General features: G+C 41.1%; 1 protein-coding gene across 8 annotated transcripts in view; it reads left to right on the top strand.

Annotated features, from left to right (window-relative positions):
• LOC120517328 (protein TANC2) overlaps nucleotides 1-15,824 on the top strand; it is a 434,594-nt gene that overhangs the window by 363,497 nt on the left and 55,273 nt on the right. For 6 of the 8 annotated variants that reach the window (XM_039739552.1, XM_039739550.1, XM_039739548.1 and 3 more), the window contains 4 exons: nucleotides 163-352; nucleotides 810-1,055; nucleotides 9,573-9,698; nucleotides 15,658-15,693. In XM_039739552.1, the coding sequence (XP_039595486.1) occupies nucleotides 163-352; nucleotides 810-1,055; nucleotides 9,573-9,698; nucleotides 15,658-15,693 (598 nt within the window). The remainder of the gene's footprint in view (nucleotides 1-162; nucleotides 353-809; nucleotides 1,056-9,572; nucleotides 9,699-15,657; nucleotides 15,694-15,824) is intronic. The other 2 variants (XM_039739549.1, XM_039739551.1) reach the window with 1 other exon arrangement.

Here is a 15,824-nt window from a genome sequence, read left to right as displayed (position 1 = left end):
TTAGTGCATCTTATTTTGTCAGCATGTTGCAGCACAGTGTAAAAGGGGTACTGAAAATTTAGGTCAACATTTGCTGTCGGTGACCTCCGGTGGTACGTCACCAGTCAAAGGCTCCTGCAGTATTCTGTGTTTCATGTCTGTCTTCTTCTTTTTCTTAAACAGAGTTCGGCTGTAATCCAACGGATTAGCCCCTGCTCCACTCTGACCAGCAGCACCGCCTCCCCTCCAGCAAGCAGCCCCTGTTCCACCCTGCCGCCTGTCGCATCAAATAACTCCGTAGCCAAAGACTGCGCTTATGGGACTGTCACCAGCCCCACCTCAACACTGGAGAGTCGTGACAGTGGTATCATTGGTAAGTAGCAAGCAAGAACAAAGGTGTTTATGCTATAACACTCCACCTTGGCCAGAAAGATGAGAAGGGTCTAACTGTAGCCCACAATAGGGATCTTGAAACACCCACAACATGAGCTACAAAACCCTTCCAGTTCCCCTAACTCTAACCACAGTGCAACCAGGCATTCAGTGGGAGTTTCGTGACTGACGTTGTGGGCAGTGTGTGATGTTGGCGTGTCACATGACTGACCTTATAGGTATTGTGGGCTGTAATTACACTCTGTTGAGAAAGGTTGGTCAAGCTCTTCTACACTGAAATGTTAGGTTTTATTGTCCTTTATGATGTCTCCCTTTGGAGATGAGGTGTAACAGAGCACTGCTGTGAAATTGTTTTTCATCCTGATCTTTTTATTTTTTTTTAACCTTTGAATTAAATTTTTCTTTCCCCATTCGATTATGTTTTTGTTTTGCTGCAGCCACCCTCACAAGCTACTCTGAAAATGTGGAGCGCAACAAATATGGTGAGGGATCACGGGGGAACATCAAGCCCTGGCAGTCACAGAAATCTGGGATGGATTCATGCTTGTACCGAGTGGATGAGAACATGACAGCCTCCACGTATAGTTTGAACAAAATTCCCGATCGCAACCTGGAGACGATCTCTTCCCATTCTGTGCAGTCTATCCCTCTGTACCTGATGCCCAGACCAAATTCAGTGGCAGGTGAGTGCTGATGCATTTCTCATATAATGCATGGGTTTCAGAACCTAGACGAAGGGGCCAGTCTTAAAGGGGTGAATGTGTGGGCAGAGGGACAGAGTAGGTCCAGAGCGGATGAAAAACTGGAGTCTCGGGCACATTCAGCAAAAGAAACCTAGATTGATTAAAGGAATACTCCACCTGAAACTGATTTGTTTTTATCTGCCTCTCCCTGTCACTCATTGGTTAAGAGTCCGGTCTTCAATTCATGTCATCAGTTATATCATGATGTAATTAAACACTGTTACGGTGTATCACGGTATAATCTTTGTGCATGTACTTTTCAGAAGGGGGTAGTTCTACTTACTGTTATGTTCCTTTTCGTAAGGACCATTTCAATCAACTAAAGTAATAATAATATATTGTATTTATATGGTGTGTTTTTCCATTTTTAATACACTTGACAGAATTTCTAGAATAGAATAACGGGCAGTAAACTACAATAAAATACAAATAGCAGAATTTGTGATACAAATGCAAATCAGTCATCCCAAGCAACCGCACAGTGTGGGTGAACTGAGAGAAGGGGCAGAATGTCAGGGGTCAGTTAAATGGCTGCCTGAACAAACACGTCTGAAGTTGTTTTTTCTGAGAGATCCAATTAATTTCTATTCCAAATATCTTTATTAGGCAAAATGAAAAAGTGGGGCCTGAAGAAGAGAAAAGTAAACTTACATTGCACATTCCATTAAAAAGACAAAGCATCTTTGAAAATGTCTACCATTTAGAGTGTACAGTAAAACAATGAAACAAGATTGAGAAAATAACAAAAATATTCAAAAAGCTGTTCTTCGGTTCCCCATTAAACAAAAATGAGCAAACCCACCTAAACTATAATATTGCGTTTCTAAACATCTTTATGAACATGAAGAAAAATGATATAAAGACAAACCAAAGACAATGTAGGTCTGCACTGAGTGAGGACTGCCTCGGCCTCAGAGGCTATCAAGCCCTACATTTGTATGAACTACAAAAGAAAGCCGTCAAACGAATGTCCTCTTTCTACTGAAATCAATGTCGGTGGGCTATTCTTTAAAAATGAAGAAATATCTTTATTTGTATGAAACAAAACACCTCCGATTCTATTGCTTTTTAACCTTGAAAATATACATAATTTCAGCATACATGAATGAAAAGATTTAAAACTAATACGATTGCCTACCTATAACTTATTTTTAATACTCATTTTTCTCCTGCTTTATTAAAGAGTCTGTGCTGCTCTGCTTCTTTTGGTCACCTGAGTATGTATTTTATTTTGAATAATGGTGAGTCCAGGCCTACTTTATTATCATCATCATCATCAGTGTTAGAACCATCAAATCAAAAATTAATTTTGGACATCTTGATCTTGATAGGGCCAATTGTGCAAAGCTTGCCACGATCTTTATTATGTAGAAGAAGACGTGTTCAGTTACAGCAAAAAAACAGTGAAAAATGAGTGTCCGCAGTGTATAAATAAAAATATCAAAGTGGTATCTGCTAATGGCAGCATTTACAGAGAAGATAAAACAGGTCTGGCACATAACACACACAGCATAAACGTAGAACAGAGGAAAGTAGTTTTATCATTAGACTATAACATGAAATGTAAATATTTTGATAACTGAAAATAATTTAAATAAGAAAATTCTGAGATAAATTTGTCAAGCTTATGTAATGGAGTGCAGTAGTCAATATTGTCACAAGCTACAGCAGATCAGGGATCTTCAGCATGGCTGCAGGTTTTCATTCTAACCCTTCACTAAATTAGTGACCAGTGTTTGCTGCTGATTAACTTCTTTTGCTGTCATTTTAATTGACTTGCTATTTAACACTCAGACCCCTAACTTGTTTCTTTTTCCTTAATTAGCAGCCCAACATTAATGAGCCGACACATAACCAGCTAATGAGTGTCCATTATACAATATCTGAAAATAAAGAAGGATGAAGGTCTCAGTGATGCTGATCTGCTCAGGTCTACAAAACATTCTGACTGTGGTCTTAGGAAAAAGAAAATTAACAGTTTTGGAAATGTCTGCTGTGACAGAGTGAGACCACCAACAAGCCAGGGAATTAAATAGCGGGTTTAATTAACAATGAGAATCGGTTTCTAATTAAGAAACTGCTTGGAGTTTGAGACCCCAACTTAGCGGGTCATCTGTCAGCTCACTCACTTCACATCTCATTTTTGTTTGGGTGCCATTTATGGGAAAAAAAGGAAGCAATTCAAGAGGACTAAATCTTTAAAAAAAAAAAATCAATTAAAATGAAGGGAGAAGTCAACTAACAGTAAAAACTGGTCACTAATTAAGAAATGGGTTAGAATGAAAACCTGCAGCCACGGTAGCCCTCCAGGATGGGAGCTGGAGACCCCTGCGCTAGATTATAAAAGGCTGCAGTTTTTAAAGCGTGATTAGAGTTTTGAGATGACCTCTTTTCTCTGAATCGGTGTTTACGAGATAAGCACTCATCTAATGAGCACCGCATATCAGCAGGTGGCTAATTCTGTATTTTGATCTGCATCTCAGCCCCTTAATAGATAGAAATTATCATTTAAATACAATGCATGCTTTCTGTCTCATCTGAGAAAATAATGGAAATTACTAAACATTAAATCTTGATGTCTGCAAAGATTTAGGGTCCATAGACTAAGTGCAGAGAGTTTTGTATACTATATGAGCAATAACAAGCCGTCTCTGTTAGAAGAAGCTGCTAATGACAATGCAGAAGACTGAAACTCGCTTACCTCGTCAGGCTCCACACACAGTGCAATGCCTCAGGCAGGTCCCTTCCATTAAGGACGCAGGTGGTCTTGGTGGCTCCTGCAAAGACCTGCCTTTCCACATGAAAACAGGATTTTTAGGACTTTGTTAGACATTTCTGACCCGTTTGTATATGGCAGCAAATGTTACGTTGTTTTGCCACATCCCATTGATACAATACAGTACAATGCAATTCTTTTTCGTATAGCCCAAATCACACAGTGAGGTGAACAGGCCCTGCCTCTTGACTGCCCCCCCAGCCTTGACTCTCTAAGACAATAAGAAAAACTCCCCAAAAAAATAAAACCTAGTAGGGAAAAACAGTGGAAGAAACCTTGGGAAAGGCAATTCAAAGAGAGACTCCTTTCCAGGTAAGTTGGGTGTGCAGTGAGTGTTCAAAAAATAGGGGTTTAATACAACACAATATTCAGAACAAAACAAATACTCCTTAATACAATATCATCTTCTTCTTCTGGCTGCTCCCGTTAGGCGTTGCCACAGCGGATCATCTGTCCGCATGTGGATTTGGCAAAATTTTACACCAGATGCACTTCCTGACGTAATCCTCCCCAGTTATCCAAGCTTGGGACCAGCACAAAGAAACACACTGGTTTGTGCATCCTCTAGTAAAATAAAAATATTACAAGTACAGAGCCGAGTTTAACAGTAATGCTAACCTCAACACAGCCTTGCTGCTTGTTTTTCCTCTTCCATTTTCCATTAATAAACACTTCACTCTTAATGCTAGATTTTCACTCCTAAAATATGTGTATCATGGTAGACCTCTTTTGTTATCGGTGTCGGGCCTTGGATGCCCCCAGATCTGTTTATGCTTTAACACAAATCATGTAACAGTGGCTGTAATGATACTAATTGTGAATTCTTAACAACACATATGGAGGGCAAGTACAGATAAGGCAAGTTTTGATAACCACCTGACAACAAATCATTTTAAAAAAACGAACAAAAGCCTGAATTAGTGCAAACCGAACTCATTCGGGGTATTGATACGAAATGTGATGATATACTTCATGAGGTAGGTGTACAGAATAAACGAGAATAGCGGCATCACATATTTGAAATGTTTAAATGTGTGCTTCCAGTTAAATGTGTAAAGTCTAAATGTTCATCAATCCATCCATTTTCTAACCCGCTGAATCTGAATACAGGGTCACGGGGGTCTGCTGGAGCCAATCCCAGCCAACACAGGGCACAAGGCAGGAACCAATCCTGGGCAGGGTGCCAACCCACCACAGGACACACACAAACACACCAAGCACACACTAGGGCCAATTTAGAATCGCCAATCCACCTAACCTGCATGTCTTTGGAGTGTGGGAGGAAACCGGAGTGCCTGGAGGAAACCCACGCAGACACAGGGAGAACATGCAAACTCCACGCAGGGAGGACCCGGGAAGCGAACCCGAGTCTCCTAACTGCAAGGCAGCAGAGCTACCACTGCGCCACTGTGCCCTAGTCTAAATGTTCTCGACTGTAATAGAAATGTGTAATTTTTGGCCATCTGGTAGAGAGGTCCATAGGGTCAAAAATCCAAAATAACACTGTATTCATAATCAGTGACCAGAAATAGTCTAAAATGATACCCCACATGATATTGTTTGAAACTTGTCATTTTTAACCTTCTGGGAGTGACTTTTAGGGGGTGAGGACCTCCGACAAAGAATCAAATATCAAAAATGTGATCATTTTCATGGTCATCAACCTCAGAATTGAATAAAATGACACTCCACATGCCTGTATTACCGACTGCCATTTTTTTCCAAGTTTTATAACAAAAAGGAGCGACTTTCCACCCTCGTGTCCCATTAGGGAGTGAACCCCTGGCGTGGTTTGACGTGCACAAATTCAAGTCCTTCTTATCGTTCCTGCTAAGGATGTCTGTTGCGTACCTTTTATCATAAGCGTTTCATTTCCTACAGAAAATATGCTCCAGTCTCGTCCTTAAAATGACGACTTTTTTTTTTTTAGTCTAGGTGACCAAAAATATCAGGAAACCCCAAAAAGCTTCACAACTTGCATGACCAGACATTGAGACGAGTCAGAACGGTATGTCATGAATATGGGCGAGTCGAGACCAAAAACCTGAAGGGATTTCCAAGTGTTAGGAAGTGTGTTGGCAGTAAGGAAGGCAGGTTAGAGTAACAGACTGATAGTTGGCATTGATCTGGAGGAGCCGCTGGGTGCCTTTGTGGTCCCTGATTGCAGAAGTTACAAACAACATGAATACTGTCGTGGATTTTTCCTAGTAGGAGCAAACTTGTGAAAGGATTGTTAAGAGCCTAAAATTCAAGTCAGTTTGGAGAGCTGACTTGCTACGGACTTACCAATGTTAAGGGATTTTTTTCTTCTTGCACATTGTATAGTACCGCTGACTTTTATCATTTTTTTAATTAAAGTTTGGAATTAGTAGGAAAAAGCGACAGAACTTGAATAAATGAGACAAACAAAGGTTCTGACATTGACACTGAGATGAGTCTCCTTTCATCTGAGAATCCGCAGGTCCCTCAGGACTTGGCGGATGGTAATGCCATGCTAGAGAACATCAAAGCTCTTGTTATGCTCAGAAGTGACAGGCTGCCCTTTGAGGACCTTCTGAGTTTTCTGCTGTCGGCTGACAGCTTGGTGGGCATCGGTGAGAATGAATCAGGAATGGAAGGTTTGCAGAGTCGAGGGTGGACAGTGAAACACATTGTAACCCAGGGCTTCACACTGAGTGTGCGCTTTCACAAATGTACTGATATTTATGCATCATTTTTCTTTTAGTTTTGCTCCCACAGCAGGGGACAGGAGCTTAAATTACTGTATCGGATAAAGCAGCATTTTAATCCACTGCCAGCTTTAGAAGCTGCATAGCGTAAATACCTGACAGTAGCCACCGTTTGATGTGCAGCTCACATTACACTAACCCACCAACACGCTCATCTGCTATGCACATTTCATAAGACTACAAACATCGTCTTTCTCATTTGCCCGAGTCTCATGTAACGATGTTACTTAATTATTTCCATGTGTGTTTGGAATGTGCCGCCATTGTATGGACCTCGGGCATGAGAAGGCACTTGAGTTGTAGTTTACTGATTTGTAACCCATCCATATGCTTTTATTATTCACTAATTAATTGCTGAAGCTGCCCTGGTATTGCTCAGCATCTGTGAGAACAAACCAGGAACTCACCCTGGAGTGGAGTGCAATTCAAAGTAGAGCTCAAAGAACTAAGGACATTTTGAGGCACTCATCAACCTAACAACATACAGTATCTTTATGGGTTTATCGAAGGAAATTGACACAAAAATGGAAGAATTTACAAGCGCAACACAAAAGTAACACCGTCTGCTCTTTTGTCAAGTTTGCAGGTCTTGACAGCATTAGACATGCCTTCTTATGATTAGTCCCATAGAGAAAAATATACAAATAACATATACAATACGTGGAGAGTGGCGACATAATATGTGTTAAAATTGACACATCCAAGAGATCCACCGTTTCCATTGTCCATTGTGTGCGTGTGACAATAATGACCCTATAAAAACATACATATCTTTCTATTATAAAAAATACATCTTGAGACCAGACTATTGGCAAGAGCTTTTTTTCAAGTCCCGTCCTCCTCCAACCATTTCCGGTTAACAGCCCACACTTGCTGTCCTCTCACTCGTGTGAATGATTTTGTCATCACAGTTCCTGCTCTGTCAGCTCTTATACTGTACATTTTTACGTTTTCCTCACTTTAAGTTCCCAATTAAAGAAGACATATTATGTGCAAATCTTATTGAAGAATTTCATCCTGAAGGGTTATCAACAGAAGAAATGAGTACGCGGGCAATCCTAGCACAGAGAAACGATGAAGTCAAACAAATTAACAGGAATATTTTCCATCGGTTACGCAGCATATTGGTTAAATGCGTATCAATAGACTCTGCTGAAACAGTTGGTGGTGATGGTGCGGAAGATGAAAACATCAACTTACAATATCACGAAGAATATCTACAACCGTTAACACTGTCTGGTCTTCCACCGGCCGAATTACTGTTGAAAGAAGGACGCATCGTAATGTTATTGTGTGATTTATGTCTGAGTGATGAGCTATGCAGTAAGGCGAGATTAGTTGTATTGAAAATTGGTTGAACAATTCAAACATATACATTTTAACAGGCGACAAGAAAAGGTAATGTAGTACATCTTAACATGAGACACCAAAGGAGATCTTGATATGCCGTTTGTATTAAAACGTTTACAGTTTCCCGTTAGAATAACTTTTGCTATGACAATTAACAAATCACAGGGACACATGTTCGAAAAAGTCGGTTTATTTATTAGAGAGAAAGAAACGAAATTCACTTACAGGCAGTTATACGTTACATTGTCATGATGTAACTCTAAACATGGAATTAAAATTCAATGCAATATTGACGAAAAGTTAATTCCAAATATTGTTTTAACTGAAGTTTTATAGTAAAAGTGTAAGTTTGAAAAGTATTTGAGTGTTAATTTCAAAGCCAGACAGAATGAAAACGTATAAAGCAACGAATACCTCTAACGCAACATGAAACATAATTTTCTTTGAATTTATTATGTTTAACTATTTTTTTATTATGGTTAATTACTCACTGTAATGTAAAATATTTAGGTCTCTTATGCACACATGACAATTTCCATGAAAATAACAATCTGTTTAAATTGGACATCCACTTCCCCATAGTGGCTAGCGCGTGGCACCTGCCCGGGGGTTGGCGAGAGAAGTGAGCAGGGGGCAGAGCCCCCTAGTGAATACATATTTTATAAAAGAGTTAGTGTAGGGTTGAGTCAGGATATCTGCAAAGGAAAAACCATTAAAGATTATTTCCACACTGAAAAGCAAAATCAAAAAGTTCAAGACGCAACATTTCGGCTGCATAGCCTCCAGGTGAAAAGGAGAAAGCAGGTAACATACCATAAATAGGTGGGGACAACCTACATCTGAACGTTACAACCTAGTAGTTTGCCCATTTGTGATATTCTGAAATGTCTTTTTTTCAGTTTTCTAAACTTCACATTTAAACCTCTGGCAGGTTACTGTTTACCTTTTCATCATTTTAGGTCATTTGTTTCATTTTAACTGATTAAATTTTAAAAAAGACTGGAAAAACTGAGGTGGTGTAAAACTTTTGACCTGTAGTGTATATATAAAACATTATTCTTTACTAGTTTTATTTTTTTCTTTCATTGTGCGAATGGGGAGACCACTTGAAGTTTTCTTTGGTATTTGTGAGCATTGACTCCCTGCAGTCATGAGGTTGTAATCCTTTGGAAGTGGACAGCCGTCACTTAGTCTTGTATTCGTTTCAGTTTGACTGCTTCAGTAATGACAGGCATGACTTCAAATGCAAAATACGATACAAAAACTTCATCTGCATTTCTTAAATGTAACTTCACCTTGAAGGTCCCAGTTTTGACTCATTTGCATCAAGTTGTTTTTCTTAATAATTTCATCCACAGGGGTGAGAAGTGATGCCAGCTTCCCTGTCAAAAAACTGCTGGCACATTTGAAGATCTGTATGCAGGCCTTTATTCCTGCTTCTCATAAACTTTTTAGTTTATTGTTAACATGCAAGTTGATTTGTTGTTATGTGGTTAAATGGGTAACATTTACTGTATCTTCCCTTTTCCAGGACGTGTTCACCCTGGGCAGCCCATTGTCTTTCTGATCTTATCTTTAATAACGTGACAATTTCTTTTTTAGCGACCAGTTCAGCACACCTGGAGGACTTGGCTTACCTGGATGAGCAGAGACACACGCCGCTGCGTACCTCTCTACGAATGCCACGACAGAGCATTGCAGCGGGGCGCTCAGGGCAGGATGTACGAGGTGAGCTGCACTCGCTCCTCCGTTTTTACGGCCTTACGTGTGCACATCATGAACCTCCTTCTGAATCCTCTCATGCTAGGCATTAACTACTCACAGTGCATGATGGAGTCTGCAGTCCGTCAGTACGGACACGTTCGGTCTGATTGACATGCCATGACGTGGGTGCTAGGACTACACGTGTACGTGGCCCCCGATGGACTGCTTTACCCACTGACATTTTGCGTTAAACTTTACCCATTTGAAACAAAAGACGATATGGCCACAGACTTCTCAAAATGTTAACAAAGAGAAGTGCTGCATATAAAGTAAAGAAACACGGATGGCTGGAAAAGAACGGAAAGTACAATCTTTGTGTTTTACAGAGAGAACTGGAGGTACAGCAGTGTCGGTCACCGTTGTGTACATTTATTTTGAGTTCTTCCTTTTGTCATTGGCCATTTAGTTGTAGGTGTGTTGCTGTATGACAGTTTAAGATTTTTGAAATCAAAAAGATGGAAATAAGCACAACATCAGCAATACTCAAAGCACAGTGCACGCTAACTGTGACCAATGCGCAATGGATTTCTGGAAATTTCTTGGCAACATCAGAAAATCAACTCGTGGGAATGCTCGCTCCCCGAGATAGCTGACTGAAATTTGTGACTTGACAGAAATTCTTCCGCTCGCATTGTCAGATGTAATCGGGCATATCTCATATCGCACGTGAAACGACGGCTGACAAAGCTAAAATTCGGCTCGACTCTGCACATCAGGCTTAAAATGGTGCCAAAGTTGCACAGTGTATGCTCCACGGTGTACTGTACCCAGTGTCCTATCAGTGAATTGTGCTTTTCATTTAAATGGTGGTCTTCTGACTGAGAGGCCCTTTCAGATGTTTGTGATATTTCGGCTCCATGCTGGTGCAGCTTTTTCTCTTCTTCTTCTTTTAGCTTTCTTTCAACAAATGAAAACTGCCCGCTCCTTGGATTGCAGTGCATGCCGTGCATATCAGACACAGAACTTTTTCTTTCAGGTTTAGCACATTTCTTATCTCCCTTGTAAACTGGAAAAAATAACAGTAATATGATATTACTAGGGAACAATTCAAGCCTTTGGAATTGGGGGGGTTCCTTCACTGTGCCAGCCAACCTAACTGGCACCAGGAGCATCTAGCTGCATGAAGGGAGGCGTCATTTAAGATACGCGGTCAAGATGATCAGTGGGAGGCTAAGTAAGATGTCTGTCGACTTTGGATCTCGTGTTGTGAACTCTAGGCATCGCGGCACAGCAGGAAAGGCATTTCCTGCTTATCCAGTATTTTGATGGGCTTTTGACCACTTGTGCCAGGTTACATTTTATTTTTAAATTTCCTTCTTCAGAATGTAAAGGCTGACTGACAATATGACTTTGTCCGATATATTTTCATTCTAAGTACAAAGTAATTGTCTAGTTTTGAAAAGCCCCACACAAGTCAGAACTGGCTTCATCCTGTTCCTTCTCCTCCCGGCTTGTCCAGGGACTCCCATTACTTGTTGCTTAGCAGAACATTCCCTGAGACGGCAAGGCAGGAGGAACTGTCAAGGAGCATTTCCTTTAAGATGCTGATCACATAGGCCCAACTGTAAGACTGCAGAGATGCCAGTTGGTTTTCGGACTCTCTGGAGTAGATGACTCATTCTCACGTTCGTAAATAATTTAAAACCCAAGGCTGCAGTGATGCATCACCTCAGATAATCCATCTCCTTGGCCTTCGCCTCTGCCTGTTTGATATGGAGGAAGAACACAGCGTGCAGATCGATGTCACCGCGCTGATGCTCTGTGCCAGTGGTAGACAAAATAGAAATTTTGCCGCATCCTTCCTTTTGTGTTTGATCCGTTCCTGCTTCTAAATGAAATCCTAAACACAAAAGATGAGCTTTAGGGAAGAAGTCTGGCAGGGGTCACGTTAAGGGTGGGACACAATTAAGTATTCTGTTTTAATTCATCACGTGCTTTTTTTAAAATTAGTAAGTGCTGCATGTTTTATTAATCGCTACATTTTGCATGGTTAATGATGAAAGCAGGCTGATGAAGGCACTCGCCTCTCCTCTGGTGACACCAGGGTGCAGCCGAGGCCTCTCTTAGGAGTGTTTGTTTCTGCAGTTTCTTGCTCAGAGTGCCATCACCTTCTCAACTGTGTTGCTTTCTGGAAAATATTTGTGGCGTCATGTTTAATCTTTGCAATAAGGCAACAGATCTATGAGAAAAATAATAAGGGGATAATAATGAGAAATAATGGACTAATCACGCACATCATGACGAGACTCAATTGTCTTACGAAATGTGTATTGTGCATTTAATGAACGCTCTACTGCTCTGTGAATCACAGTGGAGTTTAGACAAGACGCGCACATCCTCTCACTTTCTGCACACTTGATTCATTTTAAAAGGACAAATTGACATTTTTGCCTACACTCAGTAACCCATAATGACAAAGTGAACACAAATTTTCAGAAAGGTTTGTAAATTTACTGAAAAAACCAAACCTGAGACCCCTCATTCCTTGAAGTGTTCAGAGCCTTCATTCTGTAACACTTAATTACAGATAAGATGGCTTGTCTGTCACGCCTGTTGTCAGTGTAGGATGTGTAATCTCATTCATGCACGTTAAACTCTCCGGCTCTTTGCCACACATTTCAGTACTCATACTCACTCTCTAAATGTCATTTGGCTCAGGCCAACAAATACTACTCAGTTAGCAGGACTTCATGGACAAACAGGACTTGCTTGTCGTATTGACATCATTCAGGGTCACATGTCCTCAGTGTACCATCTTATTGGAACAGCTTAGGCCTTGCTGCTTCATTCCCAGGATGTGCTGTCTTGCCCGACGAGCTTATTTAGTCGTTCTTATGATCCCCTTTTTGATTATTACCGTTGGCATCTCATTGTCACTTTAAATTATCTTGTCATCACATTCTTCTTTCTCATGTAACAACTTCATTGATATCACTTTGTGCCAAGGTTACAGTTGGGCCATTTTTCATTTTTCACAACTTGCTGTGTCATTTCTCCTTTCATGTCCATCTTACTTTCCTTGTTTGTTTTATTCTTATGTTCACCATTATTTTCATTCTAATTCTTGTAATAATATTGTCTTTTAGTTCCTTTGTAAAAGTGGCAGAGAAGTACGTAAGAGTTGTACAGGATATGTATGAGGGAAGTGTGACCATGTTGAGGTCTGTGGTAGGAGTGATGGAGGTAGGATTACATCAGGGATTGGCTCAGAGCCCTTTCTTATCTCCAATGGTGATGGACAGGCTGACAGACGAGATTAGACAGGAGTCCCCATGGACTGTGATGTTTGCTGATGACACTGTGATCTGTAGTGATAGTAGGGAGCAGGTTGAGGAGACCCTGGAGAGGTGGAGATCTGCTCGGGAGGGATGAGGAATGAAGGTCAGTAGGACCACCACGACAGAATACATGTGTGTGAATGAGAGGGAGGTCAGTGGAATGGTGAGGATGAGGGAGTAAGAACTGGCAAAAGTGGAGGAGTTTAAATACTTGGGATCAACAGTACAGAGTAATGGGGAGTGTGGAAGAGAAGTGAAGAAGAGAGTGCAGGCAGGGTGTGATTTGTGACAGACAGGTATCAGCAAGAGTGACAGGGAAGGTCTACAGGACGGTGGTGAGACCAGCTATGTTATATGGGCTGGAGACGGTGGCACTGACCAGAAAGCAGGAGACAGAGATGGAGCTGGCAGAGTTGAAGATGGTAAGATTTGCATTGGGTGTGACGAGGATGGATAGGATTAGAAATGAGGACATTAGAGGATCAGCTCAAGTTGGACGGTTGGGGGACAGAGTCAGAGAGGCGAGGTTGCGTTGGTTTGGACATGAGCAGAGGAGAGATGCTGTATACTGAGAGAAGGGTACTAAGGATAGAGCTGCCAGGGAAGAGGAAGGTCTAAGAGGAGGTTTATGGATGTGGTGAGAGAGGATATGCAGGTGATGAGGGTGACAGAGCAGGATGACGAGGACAGGAAGAAATGGAACAAGATGATCCGCTGTGGTGACCCCTAATGGGAACAGCCAAAAGAGGAAGAAGTTCCTTTGTAAAAGTTGTTTCAGTTCAGTTACATTCATTTTTGATTATTCCTATTTTAGTTTTGATTATTGGTGGCTTACTCTTAATTATTTATTTATTTTGATAGATTGATCTCAGTTTAGCTATGGAAGAAGAAGATTTTAGCTTCCAAAGTGCATCTTGTTGAAGACTGAGAAATGCAAGCTGTGCCTCTGTAGCCAAAGAACTGTAGAAGCAAACAAATGTGCCCGTAAAAGACACCATGAGCTCCTTTGCTCAAGCCATCGATACAGAAGGTTATCTTTCAAGTGTCTTGTAAAATGTCTCTTCCTCACATGGCTGCAGTGTCCATCTGTGGAAGAAGCAGGCTGTTTACTTTGGCAACACTGGACATTTCAAATACACTCGAGACCCTTATGAAGGCAGGAAACTCACGCCACCTGCTGGACATTCCTGATTCAGTTAATAGCTGTGCTGGCACCCCCTGTCACTCAGAATGTATTTTAACGTTCAGTCAACTGAGGTGACACGGCAGCAGCTTTCTGCAAACAAGAAGTTTTTTTTTTTTTTTTTATTAATTTTATTGCACTCCATACAAAGCAATCAAGTTTTTACAAAAAGAAAAATAGAGTTAAGAACAGATCGATCCCCACCCTTGAGAGAGAGAGCAAGCCAAACGGCATAAAAATTTTACAGCTTTTAAACATACCTAAATTAATAGATTCTCTATGCTTCATGAACTTATTCTAAAATATTACTGATTAGATCCTGCCATGTTTTGAAAAACGTCTGCACAGATCCTCTAACTGAGTATTTGATTTTTTCCAATTTCAAATAATATAACACATCAGTTTCCCACTGACTTAAAAGAGGAGAGTTTGGGTTCTTCCAGTTTTGAAGTTAAAGTTGCTTGACCGACATTTTTGGTAGGATGGTGTGTTGTGGTTCTTGATAACCTTTGTGATGTCTTTGAGGAAGCAGATTGATAAACAGAGATAGAAAGCAAGCAAGCTAGCACTTTAGTTCTCCCCAGGGAAAAACTGACTTTCTATAGAAGCTCAATTAATAAATAAGCCGATCTTAAATATTATGGCAAACAGCATAAAACATATTTCTTTGGCCCTTTCCCTTCAATCGAGTTCCACAAACCCAGCTGCTGCATTCAGTGATGACACTGCTGCTCTTGTTACTGTCACAATCATACTCAGAGTATTTTTCCTGTTTATGTCCAAATCTCTGCTGCTGGAAGTGATACAAAGAGACCTTGGGAATGCTGGGAGGAGGCCTTCACGATGCCCTAGGGCTTGTGGGTGTAACACTTGATAAAGATGTGGGCCGAGAAGGTCCCAGCGATCATTTCTGCTGCGTGCCCCCATAATTGCTGTCCTAACTAATGTTCGTGTTCCTCACCTAACTTATTTTTCTAATCTTTTGATAATAAAGTTTCATTTTTTTTTTACCCCCTCCAAAGCATTTACTGCTCTTCTCATAACAGCTGATTAGCAGAGCATGGGAGGTTACTAATGTCAGCTTCGAAACGTCTTTCCCTTGTATGCTACGTTAGGCCCAGTGCAGGGCTGCTTTACTTCCTTTTTCCTTGTGCCTCGGCTTTCGTTCGGGTTGTCCACAGAATACGCTTGTCTGTTCCTTAACAGGAAGCCAGAGAGAGGTGGTGGTGTTGATGTGCCCTTCTGTGACTATCGAGAAGACGATTGCATGAAGCTCTTTCTTATATGGTGTTATGGGGGGGTTACCATTTAGGGGGTGGTGGGAGTGCCTCCATGTGGATGCTGATCAGATGATTGCATGAAGCTTTCTTATCTGGTGGTGTTCCCTGTCCTGCCGGAACAGCACCTTCCACTGCACTGCCACCCTTTCATTTCTTTTCTCTGATTGTGTATTCTGCTTCAGCTTGCGCTAACATCCATACCTGGCACACCCACTCACGTAAGTGATACTCTCTCTATTTATGCTTATTTTTGAAACTTGCCTTCCCTCCCCTCCACCATTAACATTGCTGGTTTGGGCTTTGCTGCCAGCCACTTTCACAGATTTTGTGTGCACAGGGGGGTTCGGGG

This window comes from Polypterus senegalus, chromosome 17 (genome assembly GCF_016835505.1).
Source record: "Polypterus senegalus isolate Bchr_013 chromosome 17, ASM1683550v1, whole genome shotgun sequence".
NCBI lineage: Eukaryota > Metazoa > Chordata > Cladistia > Polypteriformes > Polypteridae > Polypterus > Polypterus senegalus.
Note: the sequence above shows the minus strand (reverse complement) of the source record. Positions and strands in the feature narration are given on the sequence as shown.